The sequence below is a fragment of the Drosophila nasuta genome, chromosome X (assembly GCF_023558535.2).
Source record: "Drosophila nasuta strain 15112-1781.00 chromosome X, ASM2355853v1, whole genome shotgun sequence".
NCBI lineage: Eukaryota > Metazoa > Arthropoda > Insecta > Diptera > Drosophilidae > Drosophila > Drosophila nasuta.
In genome coordinates, this window is record NC_083459.1 from 32,499,709 (window position 1) to 32,522,289 (window position 22,581).

The 22,581-nt window shown below is 39.5% G+C and overlaps 1 protein-coding gene across 3 annotated transcripts in view; it reads right to left on the reverse strand.

The window, feature by feature from the left end:
- LOC132797366 (glutamate receptor ionotropic, NMDA 2B) overlaps positions 1–13,406 on the reverse strand; it is a 35,688-nt gene extending 22,282 nt beyond the window's left edge. For 2 of the 3 annotated variants that reach the window (XM_060809091.1, XM_060809089.1), the window contains exons 1-2: positions 12,974–13,406; positions 6,243–7,710 (exon numbers count right to left, since the gene is read on the reverse strand). In XM_060809091.1, the coding sequence (XP_060665074.1) occupies positions 6,243–7,095 (853 nt within the window). In that variant the 5' untranslated portion in view covers positions 7,096–7,710; positions 12,974–13,406. The remainder of the gene's footprint in view (positions 1–6,242; positions 7,711–12,973) is intronic. The other variant, XM_060809090.1, reaches the window with a different exon arrangement.
- Positions 13,407–22,581: the final 9,175 nt, after the last annotated feature.

Sequence of the window (22,581 nt, forward strand, 5' to 3'; positions counted from 1 at the left end):
TGTCGTTGTTGTTGTTGTGGTCAAACGATGGGGCGTGTGTATGTATGTGTGTGTGTGTGTAAGTGAGAGAGGGGATCACTTTGTGTATTTGTAATACGGCTTGTAGACAATGTGTAAACAAGGCTAACATCGTTTCAGCTGTGTGATGTGATGAAAAGTAATTGGTATCTTGATAGCAGAGCGAAAGAGAGAGCAGAGAAAGAAAGAGAGAGAGAGGGCATGCAACGTCAACGTGTTGTTATACTGTGGGATAATCGCCGCAAATGATAACGAGGCGACTAATTATGTCGACACTGCAGCATGCAGCATGGGTGTGGCATGCAACATCATGTGGCAGGCACAGGTGTGTGGCACGTTGCTGTTTGCAGCCTCAGGCCACAGAAAAGTCGACGCTGGCTGACTGACAAGAAAAATGACTTTTCGATGCCTGTTGGCAACATCAGCGCAGCGCAGTGAATGAATAAATGAATGAATGAATGTATCGGCCGCACTCGCAACATGGATAATGAAAAATGGAGCATAGAGAATAGGGCAATAGGGGAGTGGGGAGGAGGAGAGGGCACATAAAAAAGAAATGAAAAATCATTTCGCAAAGCGAAGGCTGCAAAAGTTTGAAGGGAGCGAAAGCGATTTGCGGTTCAGTCATTCAATCATTTATTGACAGCACCAATGAGGCAGTCATCAAATGCACACACACAAATACCCGCACACACACACACACATAGATTTTTAGAGAGTCGCCATTGAGGCGCCGCATTTGCATAGTGCACAGTGAGGCAAACACAATTGAACTCTGACAAGAATTATGATTATTATTACGATTATTGTTTTTAGCTGCAAGCTGGGAATTGCAATTGTTATATTTCACTCGACATAATTGGCAAATATCGAGAGTGCATATATTACGCATACGCCATGCAGACAATGTTTACAATGAGCAAATAAGTTTGGAAGCCCTTGAGCCTGAGAGAGAGAGTTTAAGAGAAACAGAGATAGCGAGAGCGAGAGGTTATGCAATTACGAGTATGTACAACAAATGGAAATAGTTATAACCAGGTCAGCATGTTGATGCCTCTGGCCTCTGGCAAAACTTGTTGTCTGTCTCGTTTGTAGGCCACAAATGAACCTAACTCGATAATCAGGCCATTAAAGTTGATGGCGGCGAGCTGAGCTGACCTGAGCTGAGCTCCACAACAAGAGACATGAAAATGAACGAGCGTTAGAAAACTGAATGGCAAACAATAAACGTTTGCTTGAGCCTCCCCGAAAATAAGTTTGCGAGGTGAAAGTAATATAATTTTCTATTCAATTATATTGACACACAATCTAGGGTCGGGTTAACTCGACCCGCATCGCATCGCATTTTGTTTTCAAACTCGCAGTTCGCAGTTTCACAAATGGATGACCATCTGGCAAATTGCAAGCCAATCCTCGCTACGATGATGAAGCCAGATCGAAGCGAGTCAATTGTTTGACTAGGCCACAGTCTGTGCTTCTGTTTATACCTGCTACCCGTAGGGTAGAAGGGTATTATAACTTTGTGCCTGCAAGAAATGTATTTAACAGGCAGAATAAAGCTTTCGTAAAATATGGTATTCTTGATCAACATGGTATTATTTGAATGTACTACTGTATCAATACACCTTTGGTATATTTTTTCGTTTTTTCTGTTATATTAATTTGGTATATTTTATAATTAATTCCGTACAATTAGTTGCTTTGCCTAACAATCTGGTATGTTTTGACCTCTATGGTATATTTTAAACATATTGTTGTTGGTATATTGACCAACTATAGCCTTTGGTATATGTTAGAATGTGGTATAATTTGCACACTAAGGTATGTTTTAAATGTAGAACTATATCAGCATTACCAAATATAGAATTTGGTATATATTCAGTATTTGTTGCGGAATATTATTTTGGTATATTTGAGTGTACTTTAAAAATAATACCGCACTATTAGTTGCTTTGGCTGGCAATCTGGCATATCTTGCACTTCATGGTACATTTTGAATGCATCACTATATCAATATACCAAATATACCATTCGGTATATTTTCCAGTATGTTTGTGCGGTATAGTTTTTTTTTGGTATATTTGAAAACATGGTATGTGTTAAATGTCGCACTATATCAGCATTGCCAACTATAGAATTTGGTATATATTCAGTATTTTTTGCGGTATATTTATTTAGTGTACTTTAAAAATAATACCGCACCGCAATCTGGCATATCTTGTACTTTATGGTACATTTTGAATGCATCACTATATCAATATACCAAATATACCATTCGGTATATTTTTCAGTATGTTTGTGCGGTATATTATTTTGGTATATTTGAAGAATAATGCCGCACTGTTTTGCTTTTTTCAAAATGAGTAGCGGGTATCTCACAGTCGAGCACACTTGACTGTGGTTTTCTTACTTGTTCTGTTTCTGTTTCTGCCTTCGGCTGTTGCCTATTGATGATGCCTATTGACAGAGCCCAGACAGACAGACAGACAGCAGATAGCGACAGCAGTAACAGGGCGTTGGCTGCTGCGAAATTGAATTCAATTTCCATACAATTATTTCACAATTTCTTTTCAAATGAACCAAATGAAAATCGGCAAACTTTTGCCGCAAGCTCACTGAAAAATCTCTGGCCGAGTGCGAGATGAGAGTAGAGCAAAGAGGAGGTGGAGGAGGAGGCATAGATTTCATTTGGGGTTCGAAAATGCGCATCTCTCAATTGGGATATGCGTGAGGGGGATTGGCATTAGAATAGGCATTGATATGGAGGAAGTAGAATGGAGATGGAGGGTGGAGGGTGGAGGGTGGAGGGAGAATGTAGAATGAAGATTGGAGGAGCTGCTGCCTTGAACAACAAACGAACACATGATATAAGCAATCAATGGGGAACCTAAACTAAGTGCCAGAGACTAAACAACAACAATGAAAGCAGCACTAGGAAGAGGAAGGGGAAAGGGCAAGGGAGAAGGGAAGAGGGAGAGGCGAAAGAGAGCGAGGACAACAACAAGGAGAAGGACTCGAAATACAAATCAAGCCAACACATATGCGTCTATTGTTAGAAAACCAAATTGTGTGTGTGAGTATAGAAAACCATTATAAATTCCCAACTGGCATATATAGGCAGAGACAGTGACAGAGAAAGCGACAGCGACAGCTGCAGAGAGAGAGAGAGAGAGAGAGCGAGAGAGAGAGAAAGCAGATATGTTTGGCAATCAGTCGTCAGACATTTGTTATGTGTTGTAATTTGCGTACCCACATTCCAGTCAAGTTTTCGCAAAGAGAGCGACGAAGAGAGAGAAAGAGAGAGAGAGAGAGAGGGGAGAACTGCGAGTAGGCCCAAGAACCGACAAACATTAAACATCATGTAAATTTGGTTTTGTTTGAATTTCTGCTTGTTGTGTTCTTCTCTGCTCATAGCAGGCGAATGAGTTTTTCTTCTTTTTTTATACCATATTTATCAATTTATTCAGGAACATTTTCTTTTTTAAGTAATCATTGGCCCTGGTCCTTTTGCTCTCGGCCAAAACTTGGCCTTATATTGAGCGAAATTTCATAATGTGGAATAAAGTACAGAGCCAAACAGAAAAGATTGACTCAAAGAGACGAAGATACAGATAAAGAGTCGGCGACGGCAACGCAGAGGGAGAGGGAGAGGGGCGGAGGGCAGCCAATCAGTCTTTATGCCTGTCAACGGACATAACAGGATTCATTTTTCAGAGAGATAAATACAACACACACACACATACACATACACACACACACACACAAGAAGAATAAATGCATGTGTTGTGGATTAAAAATGAATATGAATGCAAGATAGTTTCCTAATCGTTAATTAAAGTTTTCAGTTCAGTTGAACTTTTAACTATGAATTAAAGTTGAAATCAGCTTTAGAATTGATGCAACTTGCTTTGGTTTATACACAGAGAGAATCAAGTATGATTTAAGATTGAATATCTTGAGATACTATTTTTAGATTGAAGCAATCTTAAATCAAGATTTTTATGCTACATTTGTATTTCAAGATTAAAATCTTGATTCAAGAATGTTTTATTCTAGATTGAAAAGTAGATTTCAAAACTCGATTTAAAATATTTCCTTCTTGGTTCAATTTTAAGATTTTTTTATTCTTGAAAAAAGATTACACTCTTGAATTTCAATCTAGATTTTTAGTAGATTTTCGATCTTAATTTAAGAATAAACCTTCTTGATTCAATTTTGATATTGATTCAAGTTTTTTTTTGCTGTGTAGTTTTGGTTTATACTTATCTCTCTTAATACTGCACAGATATGATATACATATATATGTTATGTGATTGTTAATACATTCGCACTAGACACGCCTCCTTCGTCAGGGAAGCAAGTTACTTAGTTGGCAATTAAACACAAGTTGCATAATATTCTGCTAAGAGCATTGCGAGCAGAAGGCACGCCTCTATCCTCTATCCTCTCTCCTCTATTCTTTATCCTCTATCCTATTCTATATTCTGTGTTCTCTATCCTGTAAGTTGGTCTTCGTCTTAGCAGACAAAGTGATGGCAAGGACCTCGCTGTATTCATGTCCCTATCTGTTTTTCTTAACATATTTATAGGAGTATAAAAGTACTATTTCTTGCTGCTCGGTTTTATGTGACGGGCTTAAGAGCTCAACCTGCGAGTAACTCACTTAAACCTCGCCTCGCTACCCAACTAGTTCAGGACGAGCGTTCATTAGAGTCCTGGCTGAGCTAACTACTTGTCAAGCAAGATAAATTTCCATACACTCTTGGGCATCTCATACAGAGTACTGCACTAGCTTTTGCCCGCCATTGTCCGCCCTTTTCAGGGTCATAACATTTGTGCATTAACCAGAAAGCAGCGAATTAATGAACGAATTGGATTTCATGGGCAAAATGACGCTTGGCAACAGCATTAAAGTAATGCCGCATTACAAAGGATTCTTTCGAAATATGTTGATGAACTGTGTATTGAAGTAAATTCTTATTACTTAGCATATATTTCACTTCATTTGATTGCCTAGCAGACAGTTAATAACTACATAAGTCCGTCATTCAAATAAATTGATTTGATTTCAATCAGTTTATCTGGATAGTTTTCATTAAAATAATGCACTTCTAAACATATCAGTGGACTACAATAGTAGACAAATTGTAGGGATGCTTTTTTTTTAAGAAATACTATAGGAATCATGTCAATCATCCATCATATAACCAGCCAGTAAATAACTCATTAAATACTCGTTCGTTAGCAACAAATTACAAACTTTCAAATATTATATCAATGACGTCAATCACTAAATCAAACCAATCGATAAATAAGTTCACTCGTTTATTATAAATTATGAAGTCAGTTTGTTTTATGTGTCAATTTTAAAGTTGATGTCATAGTGTCAATCATTCAATCAAGTAATCAATCGATAAATAAGTTAACTAAGAACTGCTTCGTTATATAGCTAATTAGCTTTTCTGGCATTCACTTAATACCAAATCAATCATTTATCGCGTCAATCAATCCAAACAGCATTTAAGTAATGTCAATCAATCAATCAAGACATCAATCAGGAAATAGCTCATGAACTTGTGTGTTCATTCTGAATTATTAAGTGAATCATTTATTACCTTTTGCATTACTCAATCATTCAATCAAGTCATCAATCAATTAATAAGATACCTACAAACTCCTTCGTTATATAGGTAAGTGATTTATCTAGATAGCCAAGACGAGTATTAGGCCTTGTTTTAAATTACCAAGGCAGTCATCTAGCAGGTCAATCAATTACAAAAGAATCAATCCATCAATCAAGGCACCAATCAGTAAATATCTCTGAAACTGATCTATTCATTCTGAATTATTTTGTATGTCAATTAAATAGCTGTATTTCTATTTGCAACCATTTCATTGAACAATCAAGTCATCAATCAATAAATAAGATAACTAAGAACTGCTACGTTAGCTATTAAGTCATTCACTTAAAACCAAGTCAATCATATATCATGTCAATCAATCAATCAAGGCACCAATCAGTAGATATCTCAGAAACTGATCTATTCATTCTGAATTATTAAGTGAGACATTTAATATTTCAATTTGCAAACATTTCATTGATCAATCAAGTCATCAATCAATAAATAAGATAACTACAAACTTATTCGCTATATATGTTAAGTAAGTAATTTAGCTTGTTAGACAAGTCGAGTATTAGACAGTGAACTATTCTTATCACTTACCGGTCGGACTGGGTGTCAGCGACATCATGTCGAAGTGGATGTTCTTCTGCTCGAAGGAGTAGTCCTTGAGGAAGGTGAGCTTGTTGCCGCGTGCCTTGGACAAGGCGGCGACGGCATTGTTGATGCTCCGCAGATATTCGCGCTTGCCAAAGTTCGTGTGTGGTGCGATGAGGCCGATGTTGAGTTGCTCCTTGTTGGCACCGACGACTTTGCTGAGGCTGTTGCCGCCGTTGGTTAGACGCAATGCGGCGCCCGAGTCAGCGATGGACAGCAGCAGCAACAACCACATCATTGGCAACAGCAGCAGCGACGATGATGATGATTTCATTTTGTTGTCGTTGATTGCTGTTGATGTTGCTGTCCATGTTGTCGCTGCTATTCTTCTGGTTGTTGCTGCTGTTCTTATATTGCTATTGTGATTCTTGTTGCTGTTGGCAGTGTTGCAGTTGATGTCGATGTTGCTGTTGTTGTTGTTGTTGTTAATGGTGGCTGCAATATCTACAGCGCAACTGTCATCGACAACACTGCAAGATGTCGCAGTTGTTGTCGCAGTTGCTGTTGCTGTTGTGCTCGTTGACATGGAATTGAAGAATATCAAATGCTTTTTGCTTCTGTCACTCGGTTTGGCAGCAACAGTTGCTGATGTTGTCGCTGATGTTGCTGCTGCTGCTGCTGTCGCGTTTTGTGTGCCACATTTCAGTTTCACTTTCTTTGTTTTGCTGCTTCCCCTCGTCAGCTTTCGCTTTGTCCAAATGCTTTGCGGTGTTTGTGCGTTGTTCTTGTTGTTGTTGCTGTTGCTTTCATGTTGCTGTGGATGTTGCTGTTGCACAGCATGGGCCATTAATTCGACCATTACCTATACACGCCTGTGTGTGTGTGAGTGTGTGTTTGTTTCGCTGTCCTTTTTCTCTCGCTTCCACACAATAATTATATTTGATTTAATTAAATTGAATATAATTTAATTATTTTCGCTGTCGTTGCTGTGTTGCCAATTGGATTGCTGTTGTTGCTGTTGCTGTTGTTGCTGCTGATGTTGCTCTCACACGTTCTCTTGGCTAATTCAATTGCTGCGCGGCAACTCGACTGCTTTCTGTCTCTTCGCAGCTCTGGCATTCATTTCGCATTCACTTGATTCATTATTCATTTAAGTACCTGATTATCTTGTTGTTTTTGTTCTTGTTCTTCTTCTTCTGGTTGCTGTTGCTGGTATTGTTGCTGGTGTTGTTGTTGTCTCTTCTCTGCTCAGTTTGTTGTGCGATTTATGCGTTTAACTATTTGTATTTAAATATTTCTCTTTAGCTTTATATTTATTCCTTAGATTTCTGTTGGTGGATGGATTGGGTTCAAAAGCAGTTTCATTTCTTGCTCGATTTCTTCTTCTTCTGCAGCAGTTGCTCTAGTATTTAGTACTCTAGTGTGTATTGTATTTCACTCCCTCGTCGTAGTCGCTGTTGAATTATTGAAATGGCTGCCATGAAACATGAAACGAGTGTAAGTTACTTCGCACACACACAGAGACGTTCGCTAGAGCTCATAATTTGTTGCATGCTACACAATGGGGCACTTGCTGCACTTGTTGTGCGTTAACTGATGCGAGTCAAAGGCCAAAAGCGACAGGGATTCAATGCAATATACGATATTCGATTTACAAAGGGGGTACTTTCAGAATGTTTACGATATTCAATTTACGATATTCGAGCACTTTATCTCAACGCATATTGGAGTATGGTAATTGAGTAGCTGCAGTTGAAATGTGGCAGCATCAAAAGAAAATGGGGCACAAACTCACCACACACACACACACTTACACTCACAGTCATCTGGTCACTTGGGTTTATAATTTGTTGCATGCAACACAATGGGGCAGCACTTGCTGCACTTCTTGTGTGTTAACTGATGCGAGCCAAAGACAAAGCGACAAAAACTCAATGCAATATACGATATTCGATTTACGATATTTTATTTACGATATTCGAGCACTCTCTATTTTGATCGAATATTGCAGTCTGGTAATCGATACTCGATTTATGATATTCAATTTGCGATATTCGATTTACGATATTCGAGCACTCTCTATCTCAACGCATATTAGAGTTTGGCCATCGAGTGGCTGCAGTTGAAATGTGGCTGCACCAAAGGGAAAGAGGCAGACACCCCCACCAACACACACGCACATACACACACACATGCACACAAACAGAGAGAGCTGCAACAGCTGTTGTTGTTGCAGTCAAGTTGACAATGGGCAATTGTTGGTCAAGCGATGACAGTTAATACGCCGTCGTGATTATTGCCATTGATTGCTATTATTATGAGCTGCTATTATTATGTACTATTATTATTATTAGTACAATCATGCTAATATCGGAGCGCAGACAAATCATGTTTATTATCGATAATATTCCGAGTTGTTTGTCTCGCTTTCAGTTTGGAGGTTTGTGAGTTGGGCGTCGCCTGTCAACGGCAGCAACAGCAGCAGCAGCAACACATCGAGTGTCGACTCTTGGCCTGGGGGCGTGGCAGATGGGAGGTGGGAGGTGGGTTGAAGAGAAGCGAAGCGAGAATGCCTTGGCAAAGCTTCTACGTCAGCACTTTTGCTCTCGACTCTCGGCTCGTTTTTGGCTTCGTCGAGTTCGTGCTGCTCGTGTTGCACGTTGAGATGGAGACTGAGATGGAGACCGAGATGGAGACCGAGACTGAGCTTAGGGCGTAGCTGGCAACCAGATCTGGTCGAGGGATTCAAGCTGCTTTTGGCTTACAATTTGTGCTTGGCTTTTTTTTCTTATGTGTTCTTTTTGAAGGCGTCTGCTGCTGCTGCTGTTGCTGTTGCTGTTGCTGTCTCTTCAACTCAATATTTTGTCAATAAGCAGGCAAATTTCAACTCTCTACTGTGTGCGTGTGTGTGTGTTGTTTAGTGTAGTGTGCTTGTTGTTGACCCAAAGCCAAGGGGACAAAGCAGTGATTACTTTTGCGAGCTGACTTGCTTCGTTGCTTCGTTGTTTGTTGGTTGTTGTTTGTTGGCTTGAGCCGCAACAACGAGAACAACAACAACAACAACAGCTGCATTACTTGCGGCAGCCAAAGCCAAAGACATGGAAGGTCACACACACACACACACACACATATACACTAGCACACGCATACGAACAGAGTAAAAGCCATAAAATGTCTTGGGTTTTACTCTTCTGTGGTTGTTGTTGTTGCTGCTGTTGGCTATGTCTATGAATGTCTATGACCGTGTCTGAGCCTACACACACACACATACACACACGCATTCACACACACACAGAAGCAAAGAGACAACAGGCGAAGCATTTATGCTTCACTCGTTTTCATACGCAGCGTATGCCAGCCTCTGAGAGTGTGCTGTGCGTGTGTGTGTGTACACGTACACGTACACACACACGCACACGGACACACACACACACACACGGAGACACGGACATGTACATGGCAAGACAGCAATAAATTTTATCTTATGAAAACCAAATAAAAGCCGGCACTAGTCCATGGCTGCTGTGCTGTGTGGTCCCCTCCCCTCCCCTCTTTCTCTTCCTCTTCTTCCTCCCCCTCACCCTCTCCTGTTTCACTTTGCACTGCTCGACAGCTGCCTGGCGTATTGCGTATACGCAGCGTTGTCTGCACACAAAGTTAACAGCCAGGCGGGCAGGTGTCTCCCTCTCCCTCCCCCTTCTCTATGCTGGACTCTCCACTCTCCACCCTCCAACCTCTGCCTGATTGTTGCCTTGTTTGCCTAGTTTACCGCGAGCTCTGCAAACGCTTTGCCACAACGTGAATTCCCTGTAAACAAAGCACAACACTTGATTGCGATCGATATTCGAAACTTGCTGATCGAAAAGCGAAATCAAACTCGCAATTTTCGACAAACTTACTTCGTTACGAAATTAGAGAAGTTGAGCAAATAAATAGGTACGAGTATAATAAAGCATGAAATACTGAATAAAGTAAAGTAAATAAAATGTTGTTTATCAATATGTAAAGCTATGAATATCTTTTTATTTTTAATTAAATTAAAAAGCAGCTGAACTCAGTTGAAATTCTACTAATTTATTAAAAAAGTTACGAGGATGAATAAAATCACTAATTAACTCATATTTAAAGAACTAAACTAAATTATTATAATAAAAACAAAAAATGATCAATTAGTCATTATTAAATGCAGAGAAATTGTTTTGGTTTTTTTTTTTGTTTTTTTATGTATGTACTTTAAAATGCAGCTGAACTCAAATGGAAATAGATGAACAAATCTTTAAAGTATTTCTTCAGGTAAAAACTAAACTCTAACTAATATTCAATATTTAAAGAAATATTTTATGATGCTTTGATTCAAATAAAATGCAGATGAATTCAAAGTAGAGGAAAATATTTCAAAAGTTATGAATTACAAAACTAAATTATTATCATAGAATGCGGAATTAAAGGAATTATTATAATTCAATTATTTATTAAAGCAAGTGAATATGTTTTTTTTTTAGTTCATTTAAAGTTAAGCTGAACTTGCTAAACTGTTGCTCTAGTTCCTTCTAAAGGGTATCGCCTAGTTGCTTAAGCTGACCACATACCAGTATATTCTTTATCTTTATTTTGTTGTTGCCCTAATAGTGAGAGTTGTTGTTGTTGTTGTTGTTGTAGTAGGGATTGTTGTTGGGATTGTTGCAATGGCATTATCATCAACTGTCCTTTGGCGTAGCTTTCGTTGCCACTTTTATGACTTTTAGTGCGGTCCCAGCATTAGAGCTTCCCCGCCCCCCGCTCCCCCCTTGAAGAGTTTGTTACTTCACACACACATGTATAGTATGTATGTGTGTGTGTGATATTGGAAAAGGGGTTAGCAACATTTCCTTTTTTTTCGGAAGGGATTTTTAGGCAACGTTTGGACGTGTGACAGTTTTTTCGTATTTGCCTGCCACGCCCACACACATACTAGGCACGCCCTTCTGCCCCTCTCTCTCACACACACACACACACAACAAGGTCGCTGCAATGTTGTTCTCGATGTGTTTTTGTGCTGTTGCCGCGTGTCGTGGCTTCAACTTTTGCTTTCAATTTCAGCACCTAAACATCCTGCTGGCATCCCCCTCTCCATCCCCCTCGTTATTCAGTCGTAAATCGACAGTGCGTCGACCGCTGTCAGCGTTGCGTTTTGTTACGATTATTCGCCTTTTGTTACTGTTGCCTTTCTATTATTCTGATTGTTGCCCCGAAAAGAGCCAAAAGCAGGAGGCAGCTGCTTATTAGTTTTTCCTTTTTTTTTTTTGGCCACTTTTGCTGTCGCCAGCTCAGCCTCCGCCTTCTGCATGAGACGTGTCAGCAGCCAGCAACGAGCAACCAGCAACCAGCAACAAGGACGACAACAAGAAAAAAAGCAAAACAAAAACAAGAGGAAAAAAAAAAGTGGCAGCTGAGAAAAATGGGGCGTGTTATCTTTTTGACGTTGATGATGCGCGATTCGTTAGTGGCACAACAACAGCAACAACAACAACAAGCGCAATCACAATAACAATATCAACAGCAGCAACACACACACACACACACACACACACCATATATACACACACATACAAAGAAGGGAAACTGCCAAGATTCATCAACTGATTTAATGGAGCTTCATTTGATGCTCTTTTTCCATCTTGATCGCCTGCGACGAACTGTCTGACTGTGTGTGAGTGTGTGTGTGAAAATGTATGTGTGTGTGAGAGAGAGTCGTTTTACTGTTTCTCTGTATAGATCACTCAAGGAATGCGCTCTTAGCGCTCTTAGATAATGAATGCAGACAAGTTTGCACTTTGATCTCGTGTTTTCTCGCTTTCTTTTTTTCCCTTTTTGCATTTGTCATTTTGCATTATTTCATTTATCATTTGTCACATTGTTTGTCTCACTTTTGTTTCGCGTGCACTTTAAAAAAAATGTTGACAAAAAAAGAACGAAGCACACACAACTCTGTTTTGCCCGTCAGCACAGTTGATAACCCTGGCATTGGCCTCCAAACGAACGCAAAAAAAATGTGTTGCCTACTTCAAGGCGCGCTCAATTAAAGTTGGGTGCGGACAAACAACAACAACAACAACAAGAAGAACAAGAACAGCAGCAAATAGGAAAGAAAGAGAAGAAACGATGGGGAATTGCACTTTTGATCGCATTGCAGCTGCAGCTGCCGCTGCTGTTGTTGTTGTTGTTGTTTTTAAATAATTTGCTTGGTTTTTTCGCGTGTTATTTTTTCCCTCTTTTTCGTATTTTGTTATTGCTTGCGAGATGAATGCGAGGATGAGGGAGGCAGCGGGCGAGGGGGGGTGGCAGCCCAGGGGTCTGGTAGCACATCGGGGAAGGAGAGAGAGAAGCGAAGACGAAGAAGAAGAAGAGAAAACACAGCAGCAGAAAATGAAACAAGAAACAAGTCCACACCCAAAAATTCAAAGACACGCACAACAGCGACGCTAACGATGCTGCCGACGCTGTCGTTGACGTCGGCGCACACACATACACACACACACACACTCGCAGACACACACAGACACAGTCACGCACGCACACAAACACGTTAATATGTATTTTTGCGAGCTGAATTTGTGGCCTGGATTTGCGCAAACTGTTTTTGGCCTTTGTCAACTGTTTTTTTCCTCTGCTTCCTTTGCTGTTGTACTTTCTATTTTTTAGCCTGACGTAGGGGAGGGAGAGGGAAAGGGAAAGGGCTATTGTATGTGCTTGCTTACGTTTCACTTATTTATGCTTTTGTGCTCTTAAAGCTACACTGCACGGCACGCTGTCATCGCAAGTTCGCTGTTCGCTGTTCGCGGTCCGCGGTCGAAAGCGTTTTCTTTTTTTGTGTTGTTTTTTTTTTGTTTTTGGGGTCAGTTGGTCACTTGACCAGAAGCTGTCCACGAGCTGTCTGCCAACTGTGCTGCTGCTGGGTTCTAAGTCACGGTCCAAGTCCAAGTCAGAGTCAGAGTCGAAAGTCTGGTCTAGGTTTTGAGCCGCTGTTCGCTGCTGTCGTTGTCGTCGTTGTCGTCGCGCGTTGTGTTTTTTAGCCCCGCTGACGAGTTGCGACTTTGCGACGAGATGCGAAATGCGAGATGCGAGATGCCGTTGCCGATGCCGATGCGGAGTGAATGCGACGAGCAACGATGTGGCACTGCCAACCCGGGACAGAAGCACAACCGTTACTACCAGCAGCAGCAGCAGCAACGATGGCAACGACAGCAGCAGCAGCAGAGCAGCAGAGGAGCAGAGGAGCATCAGAGGCAGCGACAAGTTCAAAGCAGAGAATGCTGGATGCTGATTACGAAATTTACAAAAGCTTCACACACACACACTCACACACGCGCGTAGGGACACGCGCAGTTATTACAGTTATGTATATTTGTAGCTTTCGTTGTAGTTGTGCACTCCCCAACTCAACTCTGGCATTCCCCTCCGCTTCCCACCCCTCGACTACTCAGCTTCTTCGCTTCTGTCAATGTCAAAGGAGAACAGCAGCAGCAGGGCTTTTTTTTGTTGTTTTTTTTTTGTTGTTTTTGGTCTGCGCGCCAAAGTGTCGTAATATTAATATGCCAGGGCTCGTGCGCCACTCTCTTTGTCTCTCTCTCTCTTCATCTCGTGCCAAACCCATTTTTCTAACGCTCAGTAACTGACCCCACCCGTTGGCTTACAACAGTTGTCAGGGTTGCCAGGTGGCTGAACTAAAACGATATTACAAGATTTGTAAATACTGACAAAGAATGCTTAAAGAAGAGTCTAGCAACTGTTTTGCTCATGCAAATTTCAGTGCAGCAAAATACGTTCAAAACAATTCAATGAGCATCTGACAACTCTGCTTTGGTTGCCAACCGATTGAGAGAGAACCGACGTCTGAGAGCGCGAGAGAGTGTGAGAGAGAGACTGCGCCAGCATCCGAACGAAAGGAAACGAAACGAAACGAAGCAAACAAATCGAAACGAAACGAAGCAAACGAATCCAGCTGAGTTTAGCGCTCGGCTGATGCTGCGTGCGAAAACGAGGCGAAGCTGCTTCGGCTTCCTCGGCTGCCTTGACTTCGACTTCGGCTCGGTTCGATTTTTCGAGACGAGACACAAAAACCACGTGTTGATTTGTTTTGATTATGCGCATTTTGCCTTTGAAACTTTTTTAATTGAATCGCACGCTCTCTCCCAGTCTCAGTCTCAGTTTCAGATTCTGCTGCCACTGTTTGACAGCTAAGCAAAGAAAGAGAGAGAGAGCGAGAGCGAGAGAGTGAATGCCTGGTGGTTTGCTCTTGTCTTTGCTGCCTTTGCCTTTGCCCATGGGCAACATCGTCGTCATTGTCGAGGCTGTTTGGATTGTTGCTTTTGACTTCGGTTTTGCCAGTAGTCTTGTCTCCATCCCATTTTCCCCATTCCCCCCTGTTCCCCGTTCCCGTTTACGTTCCCTTCTCGCTTTGGTTTGAGTTCCATGCGTTCTCGGCGTGTAAACGTTTTGCGGCTTTGCCGTTGTCTCTAGCTCAGATGATGTTGCGAACTGAGAACTGAGAACAAGGAACTGAGAACTGGGAGCTGGCTGCCAAGTTGGTAAATTAATAAATTGCCTGTATAAACGTGGCCCCGAGTGCGTCCTTTGACGAAATTTGATCGAGCAGCGGCAGGGACAAGCGATTAGGCATGACTGTTGACATGTCTATGATAGATATGCTGCCGCCTTGCGACAACCGCACCGCAGCCGAGAGCAAGACTCGTATCCACTCTACGCGGCCTGACAAGGTCACCAGTCACCACTCACCACTCACCCCTTACCCAGTCGCACCCCTTTCTGTGCTTTCTGTACTTTGTAGTTCGCTGTTGGAGCATTATTATAAATTTGAACATACGTATTTACATATGGAGCATAATATTAAACAGCATTCTCATAATTACCATTTCGCTCTCTCTTTCGTTCGTTCTCTCACTTTTTACCCGGATCCCTGACACTTTCCTTTCACCGTTCGTTTAGCTTTTCTGTACCTCCCTTGGCAACTATGACTACCTACTATGAATGTGCATGTGTGTGAGTGTTTTAGATTCTCTTTGTGCCTGTCGCATATTGGCTACAAGTGAAAAGGGGCAGCTTCTCGTACTCGCATCATTGCCAACGAAATATGCCCATATCTTCAAAGCGCACACACGCAGAAGGGCGACAACAGAGAGGAGCGCAATCATCATCATCATCATCATCATCAGCATTATCATCAGGAGCAACATCAGGAGCTTCATCCGCATAGTTCGAGGGCAAATTTGGAAGCGCTTTAAACACATTTTAGGGGCGTTGTACCAGCCAAAGCAGACCGACCATTTATTGTGGGCTTTTTGAGAAATTTACTTCAGCCTCAGCTTTAGCTTTCGAGCGAGCGAACGAGATAGATAGAAGCTTCGGCAAATCTCTAGCCACAAGTTTCCAATGGATGCGAACCTACTGCTAAGGATTTTTTGTGGTTTTTAGAGCGACCGAGCGGCGATTAAAGCAATTTTCCACATCATTGAATTGTGCTCAAGTCACAGGACGTGCGTCAATTAGGCCACTCTCTTTGTCTGTTTAGAGTAGACCTCTCCTAGACACCCACTTGACTCCTTGCCTCCCTGCTGCTCCCCACGAGGAGTTGTGCTCGATTGCCACTGGCAATTTGCATAATTATCTCTTGCATGGCAAAAGTTTCACCGCAATTGCCAATCAGCAATTGTCGCTATCGCCTGCAATGAGAAGATACCGCATACAAAACACTCGATTGATTCGAATAAATATCAAAACGGACTCTCAGATTGCCACTTGCGCTACAATGCATATTCAAAGTTCGACTTTTAAATACAAAATTTGAATTTAAGCTTGTAAAAAGGCTGCGTTCAAATACACCGAGATGTATATTTGGTATATTAATATACTACTACATCTCAAAATATACCATTGAGTACAAAATATACTAAATAGTCAACACAATAATACAAGTAGTAAATATCGAAACATATATTTGGTATATTAATATACTACTACATCTCAAAATAGACCATAGAGCACAAAATATACTAAATAGTCAACATGATAATACAAGTAGTAAGTACCGAAATATATATTTGGTATGTTAATATACTACTACATCTCAAAATATACCATAGAGTACAAAATATACAAAATAGTCAACGCGATATTACAAGTAATAAATGCCGAAACATATATTTGGTATATTAATATACTACTACATTTAAAATATACCACAAAGTACAAAATATACAATAATACAAGTAGTAAATACCGAAATATATATTTGGTATATTAATATACTACTACATCTCAAAATATACCATAGAGTACAAAATATACTAAATAGTCAACGCAATATTACAAGTAATAAATGCCGAAACATATATTTGGTATATTAATATACTACTACATCTCAAAATATACCATAGAGTACAAAATATACTAAATAGTCAACGCAATATTACACGTAATAAATGCCGAAACATATATTTGGTATATTAATATACTACTACATCTCAAAATATACCATAGAGTACAAAATATACTAAATAGTCAACATGATAATACAAGTAGTAAGTACGAAATATATATTTGGTATATTAATATACTACTACATCTCAAAATATACCATAGAGTACAAAATATACTAAATAGTCAACGCAATATTACACGTAATAAATGCCGAAACATATATTTGGTATATTAATATACTACTACATCTCAAAATATACCATAGAGTACAAAATATACCAAATAGTCAACTCAAGATTACAATTAATGAATTCATTATAGTACATTTTATTTACAAATCAAATATAAGAGTTCAGGTTCATGTTTTAAATACAAATTCGGGTTCAAAATCATATCTATTCAATGACCTAATTAAATTTAATTGTTTGCGATTACAAAATAAAAAGCAATTGGCACAAATTAGCGAACAAATTCAAGACTTTCTTTATTACTATTTGAAATGGTGCTGCAATCTTTTGCCTGGCAACTGGCAACTGGAAACAGGCAACTGACAGATGGCAGCTGGAGGCTCCAGGCTGAAGGCTGGAGGCTCGAGGCTGGCAGCCTTGATTCCTAAGTTAATTATTTCAATTAATTAGAGATGCCGAGGCACAACTAGCGCGTGTGCCAAGGTGAATGCAGCATCAGCAGCAGCAGCCTTTATTTGGCTTTGAAGCCACTTAAAGGGCGAGAAAAAGAGAAAGACAGAGCGAGACGGGAAGAGTAAGAGAAGGAGCCGAGATTTGTTGTGCAACCACATCACTCATACGCCTCGTTGTCGAGCGACGGTCGAGCGAAGACTCATTTGACTGCGCTGATAACAATTATTGCGCTGCGCCTCTTTCGTACTTTTTGTATTGCAATTGCAGAGCAGAGAGGTGAGTAGAGGGGGGGAGAGAGAGAATTAAAAGACTGGAAAAGCGATTTAATAAAATAGACGTAATGATAAAAGCACTTTACACACATGACACGTCACAACTCGATGCGATGCGATGCGCTGCGCTGTGACTTGAAGCTGTGGCTCTGCAATCGATTGAAATTCAAGAACGTGGCGAGGGAGCAGAGCATAAATCATAATATGATACAGAGGCGCAGAGCACACACAAAATAATAAAGCAGACGAGTGCCGGGGCGGAATGGAGGGGGAGAGAGAGAGACAAGAAGAAGTACAGAGGGTGAAGAAGAAGAAGAGCTGGCGTGACAAGTCCAGAAATCCATTAATTTGCTTAGCTTTTACACCAGTTTCCCTCTTAGCATCAGGGCTGCACCCCTCGCGCGTCCTTTGACTGATGGGCACACTCAGATATCGCTTGTGGTTCCCCTGAGGGGGGGAGTAGAGGAAGAGGAAGAGGCTGGAGTCTGGAGTCTAGAGAAACGTGCAAATGCATAATGCGCAGATCAAACATGCATTCAACTCTGTTCTCTTGCCCGATTCCCTCACAACAAACATGGAGTTGGGTTCAACCAACCAAACAACTTTGACCCCAATCTGTTATAGCCTATCTCCAAAGCGCAGATTATAGATTTATTCGAATACTTATAGTATTAAATTATACTATATTAAAGAGTTGAAAGACCATTTTGTTTTGCAAGTTGCACAGATTTCAGATTGTTACTTATAGTATTAAAATATACTATATTAATAAGCTGAAGCCCTTCGCTGCCATTGCTTTATCAATAGCGTTAGTATTAATTTTAATTATAGCTCACCTTTAAACAAATAAAATACTATATTATAAAAGCCACTTTAACCTCAATCTGGTTTATCCTTTCTCAAAAGCGCAAATTATAGATTTATTCGAATACTGGCAGTAATAAATTATACTATATTAGAGCACCCACTCTGAAGAGTTTGAGACCATTCTGCTTTGCAAAGACTCAAATTGTTACTTATAGTATTCAAATATACTGTATTATAAAATTAAAATATACTATATTATAGAAGCCACTTTGACCTTAATCTGTTATATTTTTTCTCAAAAGCGCAAAGTTTAAATTATAGATTTAAACCTATACTTATAGTATTATAATATAGTATATACCCACTCTGTAGACTTTGACTCTGCTTTGCAAAGTTTCAAAGATTTCAGATTGTTAGTTATAGTATTGAAATATTCTATATCATAGTAACATTTTAAAATATACTACAATATGTTATAGAAGCCACTTTCACCTCAATCTGTTATTTCCTTCCTCTGAAAAATTAGAGATCACAACATTTCTCAAGGTTTGAAGTATGGATTTAAGATTGTTTAATATGATATACTTTTGGTATTAAAATATACTATATTATAGTATTATGTTATATGTAGTTACTTCTGTGCTTGACATAATTCTGATTTGCAATATTTCTCAGAGCAAAGTTTGAATAATAGAATTTAGATTGTTTAATATACTGTACTTACGGTATTATACTGTAATATACTATAATTTAGTATACTTATGGTAGTATAGTATATTAAACAATTGAAATCAATTATTCAAACTTTTGCTTTACATTATTCTATTTCACAAAAGAGCAAATATATTTGATTTATTTCTGATAAAAATCATTACTGAATGTTTAATTGAAATTTGTTGCACTTCTTATGTTAAATGAATTTTTCACTTGTGAAGCACTCGATTTGAGTGCTTGGCTTGCTTTTGGCTATGCTCACAAAGAGATTTATTTATAGCCCTGAATTCTCGAGTTGCAAATGCGAAAAGTCCTGAAATGGCATTAGCCCAGTAAATATAATAAAAAAAAATACAAATGCGATGAGAAATGAGGGTATTGATCTGTAGAGATGATGGAAGAGATGGAGAATCCAATTACAACATAATTACACTTGGTTACACTTGGCACACACACACACACACACACACAGAGACTCAGAGTCAGACTCAGACTCAAGCTCAGAGAGTACAAAATGTGTGAGGGATTTCGAATTTCAATTAAATACGTGCCTGCCTCGAGTTCCATCTCGAAGTTGAAAGCAGCGAGATGAAGAGCGAGAGGGAGAGCGAGAGGGAGAGTGAGAGGAATGTATGTAAATCGAATTTATAGCAAATAGTTTGACTTTATGATGCACTCAAGACTCTTGCTGCCTAATCAACTGAGGGCAAAAGGGCAGCGGGGAAAGCCGAAGGGGGGAAGTTGCAACAGTTGCCCAAGTTTAGCCATAACATCGAAGCAACTATTTAAATATTCGTTGCATACTTTTGGCGTGTGCGTGTGTGTGTGAAAGGATGTGATGTGTCTAAGATTTGCCTGAGGGGAAGAGAAGAACAATGAAGGAAGCCAAAGGAAGGCAAAGGCAACTTATGCGTGACAACGACATTGACAGCTCACCGATTTCAGTGCAACCAAGAAACTGAAATAGAGACAGAGACTAAAGAGATTACAGAGAGAGAGAGCGAGAGAGTGAGAAAGTGAAAGTTGGAGAGGACTTTAGAAAATGCAAAAACTTGCAAACAGAAATTGAAACGCAGCAAACTAGCAAAAGTTGAGCGAGAGCATCGACTGTGTGAGACCCTGTAAACAAAAAAATTGTTTCAACAATGCGAAATGTGAATTGCAAAACGAGAAATACTCAGAGATACCCGCTACAATTCAATAAGCGCACATAAGTATGGTATTATCGTTTAAATATACTACTACTATATTTGAAATATACCATACAAAATATACCAGAGGGTCAATACAATATTACAATTCATAAATACACTATAATACACATCGAGCCAAACACAAACAAAACTTATCTTAAATAATTGATTAATCACACAAATAGAGGGATAGGGTAAAAGGTATATAATATTTGGTATATTTTCGGTATTTTTTGCGGTATATTAATTTAGTGTAATTTAAAATTAATACCGCACTATTAGTTGCTTTGGCTGGCAATCTGGTATATTTTGCACTCTATAGTATATTTAACTCGTAGTACTATACCAACATACCGAATTTAATATTCGATATGTTTCTGGTATATTAATTTGGTATATTTTAAAATGAATACCGCATTAGTTGCTTTGGCTGGAAATCTGATACATTTTGTACTCTAAAGTATATTTTGAATGTGGTTCTATATTAATATGTCAAATATAGCCTTCGGTATATTTTTAGTATTCTTGTGGTATGTAATTGGTATATTATTTAAACCGCACTTTATTAATACGTATTCTTGATTGCAGTATTTTTATAAGCAATTTAAAATTTTTTTTACAGTAGTATTAAAATATACTGAATTTATTCATTTCAATTATGATAACAACATGTAAGCAACAAATCAATATGCATGCGTTGATTTATTTCTTCAACAATTAAATTACTATAAAAATGTATTCAGTATTGAGTTTGCTTATCCGGCGGATTGTATATACCCAAAATGCTGCAGCCACATAGGGTATGCAAGCTGCACAGCTGACAACTCTCGAGTGTCCAGACTTGACAACAAGGTGTAACATAGGCTAACGCCTTGGCTTCGTCTCTCAGGCAAAGAGGACGACATCACGGTGTCCCTCTCTCTCTCTCTCTCTCTCTCTCTCTCTTTCTCTCCATCTCTCTCTCTCTCTGTATGTGCTTTAACATCTTGTTTGGTTGACAAGGACTTCAGGGCTTTCAATTGAAATGCCCATACGCGTGTCAGACTAATGTTTGCCTAGCACGCACTTGCCAACTTGACAGCTTGATAACTTGCTAGCTTGATTATTTGCCAGCTTTCCAGCTAGCCAGCTTGCTGACTTTCTGGCTAGCTGCGACGATGAGCTCGAGCTTTGAGTGGTTGAAGTGAAGAGTGGTCGATTTGAATTGGTATTTATTTTCGATTTCGATTTCGATCTATCTGGCAACGCTGCGTAATGCGATGCCCTTGTTAAGTTGGCTGCACTTGAACACTTAAGTTTGCCTTTGATCAGATTTCGCATTTCTCACTTCTCGATGAAGCTCTACATCAAATCAATCCACTTTTCGCTGTCGTGTGGAGAATGTGTTAAGTGTTAATGGATTTAATGGATTTATCGATGGGAACAATGCGTTGCCTCCCAAGTGTCTTAATGATAACTGCCTGTTTATTTATTTACGAGCGTGCTCTCTCTCTCTGTCTCTTCATCTAGTATATAGTATATAGAAATACACACATCGTAACAAGCTAACAATATCAATAATAAGAACAAGAACAATGACAACGACGACGACGACGACGTTGACAACAATGGCAACATACAATGTTGAGCCTGACGTGACGTGGTTCATTTTTTATGAACGTCATTTGTCGTCCTTTCGCTTTTCATTCATACTCGTACTTAACTTAACTTGTTTATGAAATTCCCTCGCCTTTTGTCCCAAAACATCTTTCTCACTTTGTTGCCCCATTTCTCTTTCGGCCATCGCTGCCGTTGCTGCTGCTGCTATTATTATTACTTTTATTATTATTATGCTCGCTGCTATTGTTGCTGTGGTTGTCTTGTCTTTCCTGTCATTTCTCTTCTTTTTCCTGATGCCCTGCAATCGCCTGCAGACGTCGGGCATTATTGACTGATTCGATATTTGTTTACACTTCACATGAAACACTTTATTCGACTAACGATTTTGTATAATAATTATTATTGGTAAATATTCATTTAACTGACACCAAGTTAAGCAAATAAAATACACATGGAGAAAGCAAGTAAGAAAGTGTGCTCGACTGTGAGATACCCGCCACCCAATAGTGGAGTATTATTCTTAAAATATACCAAATTAATATACCACAAAAATACTAAAAAATATATCGAAGGCTATGCTTGGTTTATGGATAGAGTACTACATTCAAAATATACCACATTGTCAACTAAAACACATACGAAT